Below are 19,766 nucleotides of genomic sequence, written 5' to 3'. Positions count from 1 at the left end.
AATTCTTTTGACTCCTTACTTACTACCATACTTCTGACTAATATACAGGCTTCACTAGAAACAATAACATAAAAGAGAATTTTAAAGACCTGTAAACATGCATAATGGGCCAAATTCCCTGTTATATAATATATGTTCCAAAACTACGTATTAACAAGGGCCCAGTGGAACCTTCTACATAAAATCTAGAGGAAGCAGTCCCCTGGCTGGTAGTTCCGTGGTGTGAGTGGGAACATTCTTCTCTCACAGGCACATGATCTCTGACTGTGCATTTGGAGACCTGGTCTTCCACAACTCTGCCAGGATTCAGGCAGTAGCTCACACTTTTTGCCCTATGCAGTTGTGCAAGGCACCTCAGCTTCAGTGCAGTGTGAAATGCCAGCAGACATGAACTGTAGCATCCAGTACCAAAAATGTCTTATCCTGTTTACACACTGTTAGCCCAACTATTTTACATTTGTGGATGTATCACATATATTTTTTTTTCTCCTCTTGCCAGGTGATATTGGTGAAAAAGAAGAATGAGAATGATTACTTATCCATAACTCCCAGCAGTATGTCAGGTACTCATATTTTCTCTGAAATCTCTACACAGTGTCAATTTAAATAATATATAATATTTTATGGGCATTGAGTGCTTTTCAAAGGTTCTGAAATGATTTGGTCCTGGAGACAGAAGTCCTCCTTGTACCCAGAACAGATATAAGTCGGGTAGCAAGATTCCCCCATATCACCCTGATGATGTGCCTCAACTCCCCTGCTGGAGGGGCCTGTTCCACAGAGGAAGGGAGTAGTTCATTCTCTTTGACCATGCCTTCGTGGACTTCTCTGCTGAAACTGCCAACACGGTGGCAATTGCTATCAACTATGTCAAGGGTCACGGTGGTTTCTCTGATGAGGACATGTCCTCTAAGGACTGGACTGAAATAAACTCAGACCATCAAGCAATCATCTGTAAAAATGGCTTTCTTTACTACTGATCTGGGCTTAATTGAGGCTGAGGATGTCAAGGCAAAAGGCTCTGGAATTCATTTCAAGTCTCCTTGACCAGCCTGTCCCCCTTTTAGATATAAAATATGGGAATGTTCACTTAGCATTAGAATCATGGCTGTAAAAAAACTGTAATGCAAGAGTGGGATGTCTACAAAGATGCAATATATAGAAATGATGTGGAATCCCAGAGAATCTCTCACTTTTACTGTACATCCTAGGTTTTTTTTTAATTCACATTTTCAGAAAGAAGCTGTGGGTGCTGCCATATTTTTCAATAGCTTTTTATCATTTCAAAAGTTGCATGTTGTATTTTAAAAGCTCCTGTGTGAGATGCAGGATGCAAATTTTGAGCTGATTGGGGGAAGTCACAACAGGTCAGACTGAATTCCAGTCACTGTGTTCAGGAGGCATTCCATCTCTACTCCCTGGGAATGTCCAGTGCCCCACAGGGGGCAAGGAGAGGTATGTCATGGCTTTGTCCCTCCCCCCATGCACTGTGCAGCAGAGGGTAGAAAGCTGCACCCACAAAGAGCACAAAAGTACCCAGTACTCTGGCCTTGTAGACTGGGACCTCCTGGAGACATTTTGACTCCCCAAAGCAAAATGTCTCATTATGCTTTCCCAGGGGAAGTGTGACTGAACTGCCCTGGATGCAAGGAAGGGGTTAACTGGTATAGCTTGCCTCTTCAGCATTTATAAATAGGAGTAAGCACCACAGACAAGTGTAAAGCAAAAACGGCTGGGTGAAAGAAACTGATTTTAAAATAAAAGTGTCACTGCAGTTGCTGCTCTCAAGTGTTTTTCATCCCGATCCATTTTAATTTTTCTTTTCTTATTAAATGAAATGAAATGAATTTCTTACTAAACAGCTTGTAATCCCCCTGCATGATTGAAAATGGAGAAAGGAGTATGCTTGGGATATAAAGCTTTTCAAATCTTTGCCTACAGCATTGCTAGAGAAAGGTCTAAAGCCAGATGGGAGGTCATCCATAATAAATTAAAATAAAGGTCTAGATTCTGCTCTCTAAAGTCCATGGAGCTACCATTCATTTACACCCATGTGACTGAGAGCAAAATCTTGCCCAAACTGTGTTAGATTGCCTCGAATTATATCTTGTATTATACTGAATATCTATCTACTCACTTCTTTGTACATTGCCCCCTTGCATGTATGCTGCATTTTTTATTACTGTTCATTACTTAGTAGATATTGGTCAAACATTCCAGTCCTTACTGAAATCAGTGGTAGATTTGCCTGAGAAAGGATTGCAGGATTTGGCACTCTGTGTAATAACCAATAAGTCACAGTTACTATGCAAGTTATTATTTTTGAATTATTTTATTCTGATGCATTTAAAATCTCAACTTTAACATTGTAGTAGTGTGATTATTTTGAAGTGAATGTTGTGTGTGTGTGTGCTGTGTCTATCTGTCTTACTCTCTAGCTGTGGCTCTAGCTAGACATAAAGATAAAGAGAGATGCTAAATTTTCCAAAATGATTTTGTGTGCCTCAATCTTTGGATGCCCAACTTAGGCGGCTTGCCCGTTTAAGGGCTAAAGGCCTGAGGCAGTCAACCCAAGTTACTCAGGAGACACATCTGAGCAGGGATCAGGTGATTCCACTGTAAGAGCAGCAGGAAACTGCAGAAAGAGGAGGATGCTCAGGGAGAAACAGTCAAAGAAAGGTATGGCAGAGACTGCAGAAGAGCTGCCCCAAGCAGGAGGCTCTTGCATGAGACCCTTGACCGGGGAAAGTTTGGATCTGGAAGCCAGAACCAGAGGGCTGAAGAAGGCTAAGGGGCAGGGAAAACAAACTCCATGGGAGTAAAAATAAATCTCCAGCCAGGTAGGGCTGAGAGTGGCCTGCCATGGCAGGGAAATGCTGCACAGAGCAGACTCGAGGGGAAAAGAGAAGCACCAGGACTGAGTTTTGTTTTATGTCTTATGTCAATAAATTAGACCCTGGGAGAAGGGGCATTATTGGATATAAAGCCTGAGTGTATTTAATAAGTGAACGGGAGAAACTGAGGCAGGCTGTCTGGAGATTGACCTCAGGCCACGAGGGGATGTTCAGGACAAGAGGCAGTTGGCTTGGTGACACACTTTCTGGGGCCTGATTTTTCAGAAAGTGGGACTCCTTTGTATGTAAATGTATAAAATAAGAAATTGAAAATGGCACTATTGTGCAGTGTTTTTATCTGAGAGCCAAAATAAAAAATAAATTCTTACACAAATGTGAATGTGCATTTATTAGACTGGAGACTCATAATAAATTTAATTTGCCCTGAGCATAGCCACAGGAATCTAAGTAGTTCTACAGAATGCATGAAATTCTGTAATTTCTGGCTCTGGGAAGGCAGCCGGTCTGGCATGCATTGTGTTGGTCTGTACATCTTTACTATCATTATCTGTTGTGAATCTCAAATGCTGCAGTCTATGTGATGCACGCATTTAGAGACGTACATTTTTAGTACAGATTATAATGATCACACATTCAAATAAAGGGGAAATTCAAGAAGAGGGGTAGTTTCACACACTACAAGTAGGATTCAGAGTTGAGTGTGGTTTCAAATACATACATGCTGGTACCTTCAAATAGCTGTCTTCAGCATCGTAGCACATACTTAAATAGATGATGACAAATTACATATGATACATGGACAGTATAAATATACATGCATGTATAATTATAACTTTGTTATTTCAAAAGCAAATTCTTTTAAACATGTTAAAGGCAGTTATTCTCAGTTCTGATCAACTCCATAGCAAATTAGATGTTTTTAAAGAAGCCATGTTTGAATTGCACCAGAAATGTCTTAAAGGGTTATTTTATTTATGCACAGATAGCTAGAAAATGCCCACGTGAGTATTTACCCCCCACCCCAAAATGTCATAACTGCAGTGAGATATGTTAACTCAAAGAGTAATATTTATAGAAAGATATAAGTACCTTGGAAACAAGGGCTTATACAAAAACTGTTTTTTCAGCTAGAACGATAACTTTGTCTACTGTAATACAGATGTAGAATAGAATATGGGCTTGGAACTGGTATTCTCTTTGAGTTGATGTACTTTCTAATAAATAAGCAAGAATGTGAAGCACACTTTATAACAAAACTTTCCTTTGTTCAAATATTCTAGCAGAGCTGATGCTTGAAGCATCACCCCTGAGTAGCAGTAACATATTCACTGATGGTCTGATCCTGCTTCCATTGAAGTCAGTGGTGAAATATCCAGTGACACAGTTGGTGCAGGCAGGGTCAAGTTTTGAGACACCAGTCTTGCAGTCCTTCCTCAGGCAAACCTCCCATTGACTTCACTTATAGTGGGAACTCACCAAGGAATCAAGTCTGGGCCAAAGTGTGAGCAAGTAAATAGCAGCAGCAGTTTACAGTAAATTCACATTCATTTCTGCTTTACAATATACTGAAATGAAATAGTAAGTCCTGTTGAAGTCATTGGGATTTTTTGCCATTAACTTCAGTGGGGCCAGGATTTCACCCTAAGTGTATATCTTTTTTACAATTTATCTAGAAATTGGGCTTCAACTCCCAGATATTAATACAGTTCTGTTTGAGAATGACCATTAAGTTGAATCAGGATAGGAATTATAATATAATTAAGTGCTTACTTTGGGGAATAGAATTTAAATGTCATAAATGCATATTTTCAGAAAGCAGACCTTAATATGCAGTATTTCTTGTAATAGGTCACTCATTTGGAGAAGGAAAATAATCAGCTTTTATGAAAACAAATCTATCTGCAAATGAGTAGCTGCAAGACTAGTTTATGTAATTTCAAAGAACTGGGAAAAGTAATAGGTTCAGATAAAACTGTCACCTTTTCTGTGTAGTCTGTTTCTCTGTAATGCTCATTAACCTGTAGCTCTATGCAATAATTCAGATGGAAAACAGTTGATTGTCAAATATCATTTGAGGAGTGATTTCTCATAAATTTCCTCAGTGATCTTCTTAGGATAACTTAATTTAACCTACATCGCTGTGTGGCACAGCAAGTTGTCTCCCTGTTCTTGTCCAGCAGAACATGACAAAAAGCCCACTAACTGAGAAGTATTACTTCATTTAACTAACGGACTATTTAGAAGGACAGTAAGTACTTGAATGTAAGGTTTTGTTAGTCCAGGATTCAGCAGCTTTGTAGTAAGCTATTGGGGATTTTCAAAAGGTTAGCAGGATTTATAATGTGGGCTGATTTTGCATGAAGGTGTGAATCACTCCACAAAGGCCCTTTTTACTTTGGAAAGTGTATTTTCTAATGTGCAGTTAAAAATAACATTTAATAGGTGGTACTATGTCGACATGGTAGCTTATTGTTATTTTTTATTCTTTTGGTGTATCTGATACTTTTTTATTTATTCAGTGTTTTTACCTCTAAAGATACTATTTCTTAGCCCTGCATTGGGATTGTTTTTGCTTTACAGAAAAAAAGGTTTCTACTAAAACACTTTCATGTTCACAAAAAAAGAAGGGCTTATCTCTGTACACCTGTGAAGGTGCCCAGTTTGAATTCTTTATTTAATACTGCAGTCATAACTCAGGTAAACAACCATTCCCTTTTCCAAACAAAAGGCACTTTTGTTTTCAAAAAAATAAAATCACATTTAGGTCAATTTTAATAATGAATGGAGGAAGCAGATCCCTCTACCTTTTTTTAAAACTCTGTAAAGTCGTTTTCTCAAGCATGGTTCATTCTTTTAGAATCTTGGTGTTCTCTTATTTTCTAGTGCTCTCAATAAGCAAATCAGTATGGTTTGAGTCAGTTTCTAAAATCTTATTTTCAAAAATGTTGGATATTTCAGCCTGCCACTTCCTCCACAATTAGATTGGTTAGTTTCATTTGGAACAAAGGCTGTTTTCTTTTGGAACTTTGTTTTCCTGAAACATTGCCTTGTGATTAGAGCATGGAACTATGAGTAAGGAGTCCTGGATTCCATTTGCAGCTGTGCTATTAGCTAGCTGTCACTCTGTTACATCTGTCACTCTGCCCCCATAAATTGAAGTGATTGCAGTACATTATTGTTGTAAGTCTTGTTTGTTAATTTCAAATGAAAAACAATTTTGAAACAGCTAAAAAAAAACTAAATCAACCTATTTCCCTGCGTTCTTTCCCGGCCTGAGCCAGTAGACCAGAAACCAATACAGAGACATTTCTAAAAGGACCTCAAAACTACTATCCACCCACCACAAATTTTTCATAGACCCAACCACAGACCATCATTTATTTCTACTACAGGCCAGAGACACCAGAATCTCACTTATCCTCCATATATATATTAAGGATTTGATCCTACCCAATTCCAACTTCCTCCTGGGCAACAAAAATGATTAAGGGGCTGGAGCACATGACTTATGAGGAGAGGCTGAGGGAACTGGGATTATTTAAGTCTGCAGAAGAGAAGAATGAGGGGGGATTTGATAGCTGCTTTCAACTACCTGAAAGGGGGTTCCAAAGAGGATGGATCTAGACTGTTCTCAGTGGTAGCGGATGACAGAACAAGGAGTAATGGTCTCAAGTTGCAGTGGGGAGGTTTAGGTTGGCTATTAGGAAAAACTTTTTCACTAGAAGTGTGGTGAAGCACTGGAATGCTTTACCTAGGGAGGTGGTGGAATATCCTTCCTTAGAGGTTTTTAGTAAGTTTGACAGGCTTGACAAAGCCCTGGCTGGGATGATTTAGTTGGGAATTGGTCCTGCTTTGAGCAGAGGGTTGGACTAGATGACCTCCTGTGGTCCCTTCCAACCCTGATATTCTATGATTCTATGGTCAAGAGAGCTCCATCTTAATCTCCAGATAATATCTAAAATAACACCTTCCTCATCTCCTATTTCACTAGAAGCTAGCAAAAACAATCTAAACCATGCAACTCCCTGTACTGGCTGGAAACCCCACTAGATTTTCCTTTCATACTTATCCTCCACACGTGAGTTAAAGAATCCACCCGTCAGGTACAGAGAACATATCCATTCGTATCTGATTCACTCTATAGACTTCACTCACCAAAACAATGAACATTTATTTATCATGGGGAGAAAAGAGTTGACAGAGCTTCAGAATGTAATGTTTTTATTTGCAGTCAATAATTGAAAAAATGTATCATTATAATACAGTCTCACCCCTGGTAGTTGGCTAATAATATTAGTGATAGTCATTTTAGAAATGCTGGTAGACATGTAAATATGTAATGGGCAGGGAATTGGCCACAAAGTTAAGGTTCATTGTTGAGCTTCATCTACAATTGTCATCATTCTCAAATAGTTAGGATTTTTTATAACGACTGTAGGCAATTCTAATAATGATCGTATTAATGTCATAAATTAATGACTATTTATTTACCTGCTTAATTCTAGCTCATTTTTGTCTTGGAATTATTGTTATTTTACTGTGTTGATAAAGAGAGGATGCTATGGGCTGCTTATGGCTTTGCAGAATGTGAATACATTCACAAGGCCTTTAAAAATTCTAAATGGAACTTCTTAGAGTTGTATGTGTAAAAGAAGCTTCTCTTCACATCCCTATCACACATTCTTTCCAAAGATGTTTGTTGTTGGCCTATTTGGACAAGCGTTCTCAGTATTATCTATATTTTCTTTCATCAGTTCCTTAAACCTTTGTTAGTTTTAGCAGTTGCCCTTTACAGGCATATCTACACTGCAGTTAAACACCCACGGCTGGCTGGTGTCAGCTGACTCACGCTAACGAGTAGAATTCGAGCCCAGTGAGGCCAACTCAGCTGACACCAGCCAAACATGGCTGTTTAATTGCTGGGTAGACATACCCTCCATCAGTGGTGCACAACCTTATTACACAGGAGACCACATAAACCTAAGCACAACCTTGTGTGGGTCAAACAGATTCTACATATTTCTTTGGTTAAATTAAAATGGTGTAAACATAACAACAAAATGCTAATGAATTGGCCATTATATCATGTTGAAGCAGGCCACAGGCTTTTTAAATACTTTGGTGGACTGTGAACGACCCACAGGCCTCAAGTTGGCATCCTTGCCATGCATGATCACAACTCAAGATCAAATTCCTGAACTAAAATGGCTTAAACCAGGTTATCTTAAATTAGCACTTGAAGAACAAGAAGCTTAGCTGCATAAACATAGCCCCAGACTCTGGCATCTGTAAGGCCTCAGTGGACCTTGGCCACATAATCAGTCTATTCCACAGATTTAAAGCTGAGATTCAATACTTAGAAATTTCCTCCTTTGAAATCAGGCTGCAACTCCATACATTTTCATAAGATCATGATAGCAACAGAAACAGCTTCAGACCTCTGAAGAGAAGACGGGCACCTTCCCTGGGTGAGCGACTGGCTTATCAGAGCTTCATGTCCTTTCCAGATGCTCAGAAAGCCATTTTCTACTTGTTTCCAAGGAGACTTTCATAGCCAAAGTGTATTAGCAGTCATGTGGAAATCTGTCCACACTTTTTCATGTCCCTGTCGGTTGGATCTGCAGGCCTTTGCGGTGAAGCCTTTCAGCCTCAAGTTTTTCATTCTGTTTAAATGCTTTTCACTTTCAGTGTCTATGGGTGTTTCCCCATCCCTGTCTTGAATGGGGATGGAGGTTAAAACTCTGGAAGAGGTTGGATGAATATTTCTCTTCCTGCTGCAGAACATTTGGATTAGAGTGATAGTCAAGGAAGATGGATAGCATAGAATATACACTATATATGTGCACACTGTATATATAATTTGGAACCCTAGCATGCCTCTAACAACGTAATAACATATAATTCCTCCACCCAAAATTACAACTGGCAAAATTGTTTTTGGCCTTTTAAAAGCTATTCATGATTTTTTCACATGCTTCTATTGCTTTACTTTCTTAAACTACTAAATAGTTCACTGCTTGCCACCATGTAAATGGCCCATTCCTCTTAAGTCACCGATGTTATGTACCAACTACTGTTCCATGTAGCGCCCACATACTGTTTGCTTTGGTAAAATAATTGATGGTTTGTCATCTGTTTGTTTTGTTTATTTTTAATGGCAGCATTTTTCTCTCTATACAAACTCTCATGCACACACATCAATATTGTAACCTAGAATTTTCAAACCTGTGTGCCAAAAGCAAAAACACTAAGACCATATTTAAGATCCTAAATAAAGTAAATCCTCTTATTAGGTGCCTAAATATGGCTACAGAAACCTAACTGTAGGCTTCCAGAATTGAAAGTGTTGGTCCTAGAGTCTAATTATAAGAACAAAGGTGTCTTCAAAGTGGACATAATTAATGTATGCAATGTTTATTAATCATTTTGTTATCTGTGTTCATCTGGTATTCCAACCACTGAACTGAAATGATGTACATTAAAAACTGGAGGCTAAGGTTTTTCCCCTGCACTGTGGTACCCCTACCAGTGCATAGCAGCACTAAAGCCAGTATAACCTCAGTGGAGGACCTCAAGGAAAACCTACAACTATAGGAAGTGATATTGGCAGTTCAGTAGGTAGCATGCTTCCCTTTCAGCCAGTAATGAACCAGGGAACAAGCATGCTGTTATTCGGTGCTGTGCTGCTGGCGATGTTTACTTTCAGATGAGATCTCGTACTGAATTCCTGACTTTGTGTGGTCATCAAAGATCCTGTGACGTTTTTCAAAACAGTAGTAGTGTTAACCCCAGTGTCTTGACTAAATTTTGTCTAAGTAAGATATTCTTTGCTTTCATATTTGATAATTCCTGACTTCCACGCTGACTTGTGGAACCAGATAGATTGTATCATAATAATTCAGAAGCTTTAGAAAAGAAGCCAGGTCCTTGAAGTGAGTGATATTCCAGTTTGAGACTGGACAAAGGCAATCTGAATTATTTGAATGACTCATGGCCAGAAAGCCGGGGCGAAGAAGGATCACTTCATTTCCCTCACAGCTGCAGTAGAGTATCATACAAATTTCTAAGACCACAGCTGATCAAGTTCAGATGTAGTTTTCTGCAAATGATGCTTTTGCCTCCTCTTTTTACTTTGCTATAGGTCCTTCAGCCTGTCACCAAGAATTAAAAGAGGCACCGGGTATACCTTTGGCCATAGTATAAATAATAAATATAATAATAATGCGTTAATATGGTGTGTGGTTATTTATTTTTTTTAAAACTTCCTCCTTGTCTACCTTATGGAAATCTGAAAAAATCCATTAAAACTAACCTTTTATGTGCCTGAATTGTTTTATGGCAACTCTCCAGTTTTATTGCTTATCATCACAGTTTGCCACTCCTTCCCATTCACCTCTATTTTTTCATTTATTTTTCCTTTACTATTTTTTTTCTTTCATTAGCTGTCCCAAGACTACATATTCAGTCATAGAAATCTAGGGCCCTGGGTCAATTGCAGAAGAACTCCAATTAACTTCAGTGGTGCCAGGATTTTTCCTGGCCCCAAGTACTGAGAGCATCAGACCCTGTGCTTCAATACATGAGGCAGTTGCTGCTGGTTAACTTGCAAATGGGCTAACATATCCCTCTAGATGTTATTTTCCTCTGATTCATTTTTCCCTATAAGTAATTAGGAACTTCTGTTTACATGAGCATAATCCTGCACAAATTCCTAAGGATGACACAAAGCTGGGAGGTATTGCCAATACAGACAAGGACCGGAATATCATACAGGAAGATCTGGATGACCTTGTAAACTGCAGTAATAGTAATAGGCAGTAACAGAGGAGGAGAAGGACCTCAGAATATTGGTTGATCACAGGATGACTATGAGCCGCCAATGTGATATGGCTGTGAAAAAAGCTAATGCAGTCTTGGGATGCATTGGGTAAGGTATTTCCAGTAGAGATAAGGAGGTGTTAGTACCATTATACAAGGCACTGGTGAGACCTCATCTGGAATATTGTGTGCAGTTCTGGTCTCCCATGTTTAAGAAGGATGAATTCAAACTGGAACAGGTACAGAGAAGGGCTACTAGGATGATCCGAGGAACGGAAAACCTGTCATATGAAAGGAGACTCAAAGAGCTCAGCTTGTTTAGCCTAACCGAAAGAAGGCTGAGGGGAGATATAATTGCTCTCTATAAATATATCAGAGGAATAAATACCAGGGAGAGAGAGGAATTATTTAAGATCAGTACCAATGTGGACACAAAAACAAATGGATATAAACTGCATATCAGGAAGTTTAGACTTCAAATTAGATGACAGTTTCTAACCATCGGAGGAGTGAAGTTCTGGAACAGCCTTTCAAGGGAAGTAGTGGGGGCAAAAGACTTATCTGGCTTCAAAACTAAGCTTGATATGTATATGGAGGGGATGGTATGATGGGATAGCCTAATTTTGACAATTAATTTGTCTTTGACTGCTAGCGGTAAATATGCCCAATGGCTTGTGATGGGATGTTAGATGGGATGGGATCTGAGTTACTAAAGAGAATTCTTTCCTCGGTGTCTGGCTGGTGAGTCTTGCCCACATGCTCAGGGTTAACTGATTGCTATATTTGGGGTCGGGGAGGAATTTTCCTCCAGGGCAGATTGGCTGAAGCCCTGTGGGGGGGGGGTTGCCTTCCTCTGCAGCATGGGGCATGGGTCACTTGTTGGAAGGTTCTTTGCACCTAGAGGTGTTTAAACCATGATTGGAGGACTTCAGTAACTCAGACATAGGTTAGGGGTTTGTTACAGGAGTGGGTGGGTGAGTTTCTGTGGCCTGCATTGTGCAGGAGGACAGACTAGATGATCATAATGGTCCTTTCTGACCTTAAAATCTATTATTCTAACTTAATCCCCAGCGTATCTGCACTGCAAATGGTAACTGGCACTGATATAGTCCGTCAAAAAAGCATCTGCATGGGTTCATACAGAAGAGCTTGTTATTTTATGATATCTGTCAACAACAAGCAGGTATAAAGGTAATACAGTATGTGCTGTACTTCTGGATAGGTCACAATGCCAGCTGTAGACTTTATCTTTAGCTTTTGTTACACATTAATATGAACACCATTTGCAACAATCACTGCTTCCAAAAATGAAATCTGTTTTTCCTATCATGTAATTATCTTTAAGTGTAAGCCACAAAAAAAAGGCTGTTGAGGTTGAGTATGATGTGAATTATGAAACATTTTGCCATGGATCTTTGTGAAGGATTCTATTCTTTGTCAAGGACATTATCTTTCATTGTATTCACTATTAGATTAAACGTAAGCAGTGAAAATTCTGTTTTACATTCTGTATTAAAAATTGTTATATATTATAGGTGGAGCAGTAGTGATCCCTGTAGTTAAGGTAGGCTAACAGTTTTCATTTATAACTCTGTTTTCAGTTGCTTGTAACTTTGACAAACTTCTAGATTCATAGATTCATAGATTCTAGGGTCAGAAGGAACCAATGTGATCATCTAGTCCGACCCCCTGCACAAAGCAGGCCACAGAACCCTACCCATCCACTTCTATAACAAACCCCTAACCTATGCCTGAGTTATTGAAGTCTTCAAATTGTGGTCTGAAGACCTCAAGCTGCAGAGAATCCACCAGCAAGTGACCCATGCCCCACGCTGCAGGGGAAAGCGAAAAACCTCCAGGGCCTCTGCCAAACTGCCCTGGAGGAAAATTCCCTCCCGACCCCAAATATGGCGATCAGCTAAACCCTGAGCATATGGGCAAGACTCACCAGTCAGCACTCAGGAAAGAATTCTCTGCAGTAACTCAGATCCCATCCCATCCAACATCCCATCACCAACCACTGGGCATACTTATCTGGTGATAATCAAAGATCAGTTGCCAAAATTAGGCTCTCCCCTCATACCATCCCTTCCATAAACGTATCAAGCTTAATCTTAAAGCCAGGTATGTCTTTTGCCCCCACTACTCCCCTTGGAAGGCTGTTCCAGAACTTCACTCCTCTAATGGTTAGAAACCTTCGTCTAATTCAAGTCTAAACTTCCTAGTGTCCAGTTTATACCCATTCGTTCTTGTATCTACATTGGTACTAAGCTTAAATAATTCCTCTCCCTCCCTAATATTAATCCCTCTGATATATTTATAAAGAGCAATCATATCCCCCCTCAGCCTTCTTTTGGCTAGACTAAACAAGCCAAGCTCTTTGAGTCTCCTTTCATATGACAGGTTTTCCTTTCCTCGGATCATCCTAGTAACCCGTCTCTGAACCTGATGCAGTTTGAATTCATCCTTCTTAAACATGGGAGACCAGAACTGCACACAGTATTCCAGGTGGGGTCTCACCAGCGCCTTATATAACGGTACTAACACCTCCTCATCTTTGCTGGAAATACCTCGCCTAATGCATCCTAAAACCGCATTAGCTTTTTTAACGGCCATATCACATTGGCGGCTCATAGTCATCCTGTGATCTACCAATACCCCAAGGTCCTTCTCCTCCTCTGTTGCTTCCAACTGATGCGTCCCCAATCTATATCTAAAGTTCTTATTATTAATCCCTAAGTGCATGACCTTGCACTTTTCACTATTAAATTTCATCCTATTGCTATTACTCCAGTTTACAAGGTCATCCAGATCTTCCTGTATGATATCCCGGTCCTTCTCCGTGTTAGCAATACCCCCCGGCTTTGTGTCATCCGCGAACTTTATTAGCACATTCCCGCTTTTTGTGCCAAGGTCGGTAATAAAAAGGTTAAATAAGATTTAGATAAAGATTTAAATAAGAACCGATCCTTGAGGAACTCCACTAGTAACCTCTTTCCAGCCTGACAGTTCACCCTTCACTTACACAAACCAGAATTTCCCATACCTGGTCTCTACTTACACATTATACTAGTGCTGTCAGATAGTAGAATTACTACTTCAACTCAAGTCATAGAGGACTGTGGCATGGATCTGATGGTCCTGAGTTCAGACCTTGCTTTCAGCCCACATGGACCTGGGGGCTCATTACCATTACACACAATGGAATTTCTTTGTGTTTTCAGTTTTCTTTTTTCAAACTTGAAGAAAATCCACTCCCCAAAACTGTTAAAAGAATGTTGTTAAAATTGCAAAATCTAGCTAGATCCTCCCCACTCACCAGATTTCAGAGCCCACGCTCAAGCCCAAGCAGGAATGCCTACACTGCTATTTTTAGCCATATGGTTGAAGCCCCAAAAGCCTGAGTCAGTTGACCTGGGCTCTGACACTCACTGCCTTGTTTTCTGTTCGGTTGGTTGGTTTTTTGCAGCATAGGCGTGCCCTTATTTTTCTCTACTGAAATACCAGATGGCCCGTGGCGGTAGCACCAGGTTATAGTCATTCCAGCACTAGATCAGAGATTTTTGTCTATTGAGTTTGACATTTTTGCATGTATGAAATTTAGACTATAATTCGCATATGCACACATCTGCTTGCATTTGTTATGTGGAGAAGCATATGTACCTCTGGCCAATGAAGCGACAGAGCTGGTATTTATACATAAAAAGCAGTTTTTTCTGTACTAGTTGTGCCCCTTGCAAACATTAAACACAACAGAGAGTAGGAAACTCCAAGTAGCAAATTTCTTCATATTTCTTGGGGAAGGAAACATTACCATGATGCAGTGTGGAAGAGAAGAATTGTTATCTGATGTGCAACTCACAGGAAGAAAAGAAACTTCAACCCTGCTTGGAACAGAGAGTTTTATCACACATAGCAAATTAAAGCCTTCTACTGGTAAACTCCTTCTGCCCCAAGACATTAGTACATAAGATGAGTTGGGTTTTAGTTTAGTTTTGCTTATTTGTTTTGGGTTTTTTTCATCTTCCTGTTCTTTAGTTGTGCCTTTCTTGTTTAAAAATCATCCAGGTATACTGGATTGGGCCCATGCAAATCTAGCCTACTTGATCAACCTACCATGAACCCTTAGTCATAATCCTGATTACATTTGCCTTAGCTGATCTCTCTGATACCAGCCCACTTTTGTGCCCTTAGATGCTTGTATATGTTAGTGTTTTTTTTTTAAAACACCATAGCCCTTGCTGCCCATTTTATAATAAAATGTGCAAATCAGAGGAGGGAAGGCTGTGTAGAAGGTTCACTGTTTTGAGTCATTTGTTTTCCAAGCAAGTCAGTCAGATGCAAGTGAGAGACTAATTTATTTGTCTGCTGCAACTACATTGATCGTGTCCAAGCAGAAACTGTGGTAGATTTTGAACTCCTTGTAGGTTTAAAATAATTTTTTTCAATGAGAACAAGTTGGTGTGTAACAGTATAAATAGCAGTATTTATTCAGTATTGTGTGCATATATATACACCAGTCTGCATCTTACTGACCTCTTTTTACTAATTTGTGTTGTCACTGAGAGATTAGTATAAACAACGACCTTTCAGCACGTTATTGTTTTACCTGTTTACTCGCCACTCAGTTATGGCTTTGTTCTGAGGGAGCAAAGAAGGGAAGAAAATACCTGTACCACCAATGTGGTATCGATGGAGTAAGCTCCTAGCACAATGGAACAATTTGGTTAACATCTGGTGCTACCACAATATAGATCTTTAATAATAATAATAATCGTTAACATCATAAAATGCCTGTATAAGGTGTAGTGGGCTAGATCTTTAGCTGGAGTAGGATCTGGCTCAGTGCTGTAAGGGTCACTTTGAGGAGTGCATTGAACAGCAGCTGCTGTTCAAACCATCCTGCTCATCAGTGCACAGGATCAGGACCATAGACACAACTCCTCAGCCCACTCCCAGAAACACCTCTTGGAGTCAGTAAGCACTGATGGCAGCCTTGCCCCTCCCATGTATGGGTAGCAGCCACATTATGATTCCCTGCTACCCAGATGCACCAAGGAGGAGGAAGGAGAATGTGGAAGATTGCTGGGCCCTCTTCTCCACTAGCACACCCATAAGTACCCATTAGTACATTGAAATAGAGAAACGGGAAAAATGTGAGGTTTATTTAAGTTAATAACAAATGAATGATGGCTGTAGTCACTGGGGCTTTGATAGCCCTGTGTATATTGAGGTTCAAATAACACTCTGTTTATAGCATCTAGTTTTATATTTATTTTTTCTGTTTACCTTCTTTCCTTGCTTTTTCCACCTTCACCTTTAGTCACAGATCCTGTTTGCAATATTTGTAATGCCGTTTACTTTGGGCTGTGTTCAGGAAAAAGCACCAAGAAAGCTCTGCAGATCCCCCAGGCTACACAGTTCTTGAAGCTGCTCCTTATTTCAAAGGAATACTCCTCCCTTTCAATAGAGGGCAAAAGAATAGGGACTGTGGTAGTGCCTGATCCTTGGATTAGGGCAGGACAGCTCCTTGCAACCACCCCTTCCTTCAGAGCTGTCCATGGAGAAAGCACACTCCTACTCCATCCAGTTTATTCTCACTATTTCCCTCTTAGATATGTATGTGAATAGTAGTATCCCCCTTTTACAGAAGAATCTGAAGAGAGATGTGAAGTAACTCACTCAGGGCACACAAAGGTGGGAATGCAATTTGAGTCATTCTGATATGTTCACTCCTATAGGCCAGGCTGTACCTCATATGGGCTGTTTATTAACAACGCTGCTAACTCCCTCCCAAAATGTGGTCACCAAACCACACCCCATCCTAAGTAGGTGAGTGTGAGGAGGATGGCCTAGGCAGTGACAGTCTCCGTGTGAGAAGGTTTGTCTGAGCCCAGTTCGAGCAGCTTAGGAAGAAGGTGAAAGACGGAACTATTCTGCCAAGCATATTATAATGGAAGATTCACCATATCTGTGGAAACACCAGGCAAAGATTTTGTTTTGACCCTTCTGTCCCACTAACTATAATTGGGAATAGTGATTGTTGGTTGCATACAAAGAAAGAGTGGACAGTAGCCCTACCCTTACATCCCCCTGACATCAAATTCTCACTGCACATCCATTTAGGCTGGGTGCAGGGCCGGTGCAACCATTTAGGCGACCTAGGCGGTCACCTAGGGTGCTGAGATTTGGAGGGCGCCATTTTCTTCGGCAGCGACCGTGGCGGCCGGATCAGGGGAGCGCGGGGAGGATCACCTGCAGCAAGTAAGAGGGGGAGGTGCCTCAGGGCGGAGGGAGGGAGCTGCCATGGGGGGGTTGCCTCAGGGCGGGAGCGCAGGGGGCAGGGGCCGCAAGGTGGAAGTTTTGCCTAGGGCGCGAAACATCCTTGCACCGGCCCTGGCTGGGTGTATAGACTTCCAGTAGAGAAGGCATCTTTTTTATTTGATGGACTCTTACCTAGCTGAGACTTTGTTTCCTCTTTAGGGAAATTTTACCCTTGGAGAGAGTCTGGATAGTAATCTGAGAAAATCCTTTGAACTGTTGACTGCTCAGGTGGCAGTAATTACTCATTATCAGTATATGCCGTTATAACATCTCTGCAGTGGCCAGATGAATCCTCCACCTATATACATAAAAAAAGCTCTAGGCCAGAGATCCCCAAACTGTGGAGTGCAACCCCTAGGGGGGCGTGGAGGAACATTCAGGGGGGTGCAGAGGGGCCCAGGTCAGTCCTCACAGGAGTCGGGGAGGGAGCACCACGCACACCCACATCCGCTTCGCTCCCGGCTTTGCTCCGGCCCCACCAGCAGCTGCAGCCTCTGACTGTAGCCCTGCTGCGGCTCCGCCCCCAGCCTTGCCCCCAGCCTCGGCCCCTGGCTGGTGCTCCATTCCCAGTCCCAGCCCCAGACCTGCCCCCAGTTGCAGCACTGGCTCTGGGGAGTGGGGAGAGGATAGGGGTAAGGGAGGGTGCAGCCCTGAAAAGTTTGGGACACCTGCTCTAGGCCCTCTTATTAGGCTCTGTTTGCTTTGAAATAGAGCCTCTTTTTTTATTCATGGTTCATCCCAAGATGACTTCATGCTTTCTGCCCAGAGTGAGGCCATTTTAACAGTGCCTGGAAAGGCATGCTGGTTCGTTTCTTATATCAGGGGAACTTGGCACAAAACTAACCTTGCTATCCTCCCTTATCGAGGGGTATTTGTTCGGCATAACCCAGAATAAGAATTCACGTAAATGTAGGAAGTTCACAATGTTCTCTTTATTGGAGGAAATGATGCTGACAAATGAAGGCACAATGTGTTGAAGAAAAGGATGTAAGATAAATAATATTGTTCTGTAATGGTGAAATGAACCCACATTTTAACAAGCTAGGCCATAATGAAATATTGGAAAAGGCCAAGCCATAATAACGTGGGAAAAGAAGATAAAATGAGTGATCCCTCTGTGGCAGGGCCTTTCCCTTTGTAGAAATTTGAAAGTATGAGAAATGCCAACATGTTCATAAGAGAAGATAGACCTATCAATCAGGCACTTTAAAAGATTATTACTAAATTAACTAATCTGTAAATTAAGTATTTACCCCAACACAACAAGAGCCCATCTGTAATGGCTGCTCACTAGAATATGGTCTGCACCCTTGAATTAGTTTGTGCTTGGGCAAAACCTCCGCTGAAGTTAATAGGAGTTTTGCCTCAGTAAACATTGCAAGGTTTGGCCCAGAGGCAACAGCAAAATTCTACTTTCTTTCTAACTGAATGTTCAGATGAGGCAAATTTTCAAACAGTCAGAGCCCAGGAGCAATACACAAAAATAAGTGTGCAGTTCCACAGCTGATTTTTACATACAGTTACTGTGCTGTGATTGGTGAATGCAAGCTTGGTATTTAGTCATGCAAACGGCCAGCTGGTTACCAAACACACACACAGTCATGGAATCATAATTGCCCTTTTTGCACTCTGCTCCAGGTTGTTGTTGTTTTTAAAACCAGACTCTCATCGTGGGCCAGAATGTGATGCCTTTGCCCATGCTGAGTAATAGCTTACTCCACAACAGTCCCATTGACTTCAGTGGCACATAGTGTAAAATGCTACTTAATGTAAGTGAGGGCATCACAGTCTGGCCTTATCTATTAACAGCTAACTGTAGATGGGAAACTTCTGATCATGCAAATTGCTGCACCCTGGCACATCTTTGTGTATGAGTAATGTCAATAACCAGAGAATCGTGCATAGAAATGATTTGAAAATGATACATTATCTTATATGGAAAGCTTCCTGTTGTGATATTAGTTATAACAAATCCGTTTTTCAAAAGCTTTTATTTTAGAAATAAGATTTCGAGATGCAATTTTTTCAAGCAATTTTTCCCTTTTCATGTCTTTCTACACACAATGGTCCAAATTTATCCATGGTCTAACTTCACTAAGGTTAAGAGAGTTGTACTATGTAAGAATGTATTTGGGCCAATATTTCCAATCAGTGATATCGCACTCTGTGTTAGGCTTTATTACATGGAGAATTAGGTTCACCTTCCATCTTGAGCTGTTCTCAATGGCCTGCCCTCCACACTGTTACTTCTTCTAGCTTCCAGTCTCTAAACTGTTCATTAATATAATTCGGCTGGGAATACACCTCTCCAATTTTGTTTTCTTTTTAATTTCCTTTGAGATTGCTGAATTAATGCTGAATTCTAAGGAGTGTTGACAAAAACTGAATGCAACAGCTATTAGGAGAGAGCCACTGGCATCTCAAGAGCCTTAGTTAAGTAAGGAGGATCCTTACAACACAAAATAAACTGCAACCACCATGGACATCAGAATGAGACAAGAAAAGACCATTTGATGCTGAGTTATGAAATCCGAAACTGCACAGACAAATTTCAAAAATTACAAGTTCTGCTCACACAGCTGTTATAGCAACATTGCACATTTACAAGCTCGCAAGGCTACAAACGTTAATATTCAAGTCTAAAAATCCTTTGGATGCTTTAGAAACACAACGAGAAAAAAGATCTTTGATTTTTTTTTTGACGTAAAGACTTCTTTGAAAATTCCTTGGTAAATTTAATAATACAGAGGTATTGAAAAGCATTCTCTC

General features: G+C 40.6%; 1 protein-coding gene across 6 annotated transcripts in view; it reads left to right on the top strand.

Annotated features, from left to right (window-relative positions):
- The window catches only part of THRB (thyroid hormone receptor beta), a 285,196-nt gene that overhangs the window by 217,068 nt on the left and 48,362 nt on the right, over nucleotides 1-19,766 (top strand). For all 6 annotated transcript variants that reach the window (XM_030550970.1, XM_030550965.1, XM_030550969.1 and 3 more), the window contains one exon: nucleotides 500-563. In XM_030550970.1, coding sequence (XP_030406830.1) covers nucleotides 557-563 — 7 coding nt within the window. In that variant the 5' untranslated portion in view covers nucleotides 500-556. The remainder of the gene's footprint in view (nucleotides 1-499; nucleotides 564-19,766) is intronic.

The sequence above is a fragment of the Gopherus evgoodei genome, chromosome 2 (assembly GCF_007399415.2).
Source record: "Gopherus evgoodei ecotype Sinaloan lineage chromosome 2, rGopEvg1_v1.p, whole genome shotgun sequence".
In the NCBI taxonomy this organism is placed as follows: Eukaryota; Metazoa; Chordata; order Testudines; family Testudinidae; genus Gopherus; species Gopherus evgoodei.
Note: the sequence above shows the minus strand (reverse complement) of the source record. Positions and strands in the feature narration are given on the sequence as shown.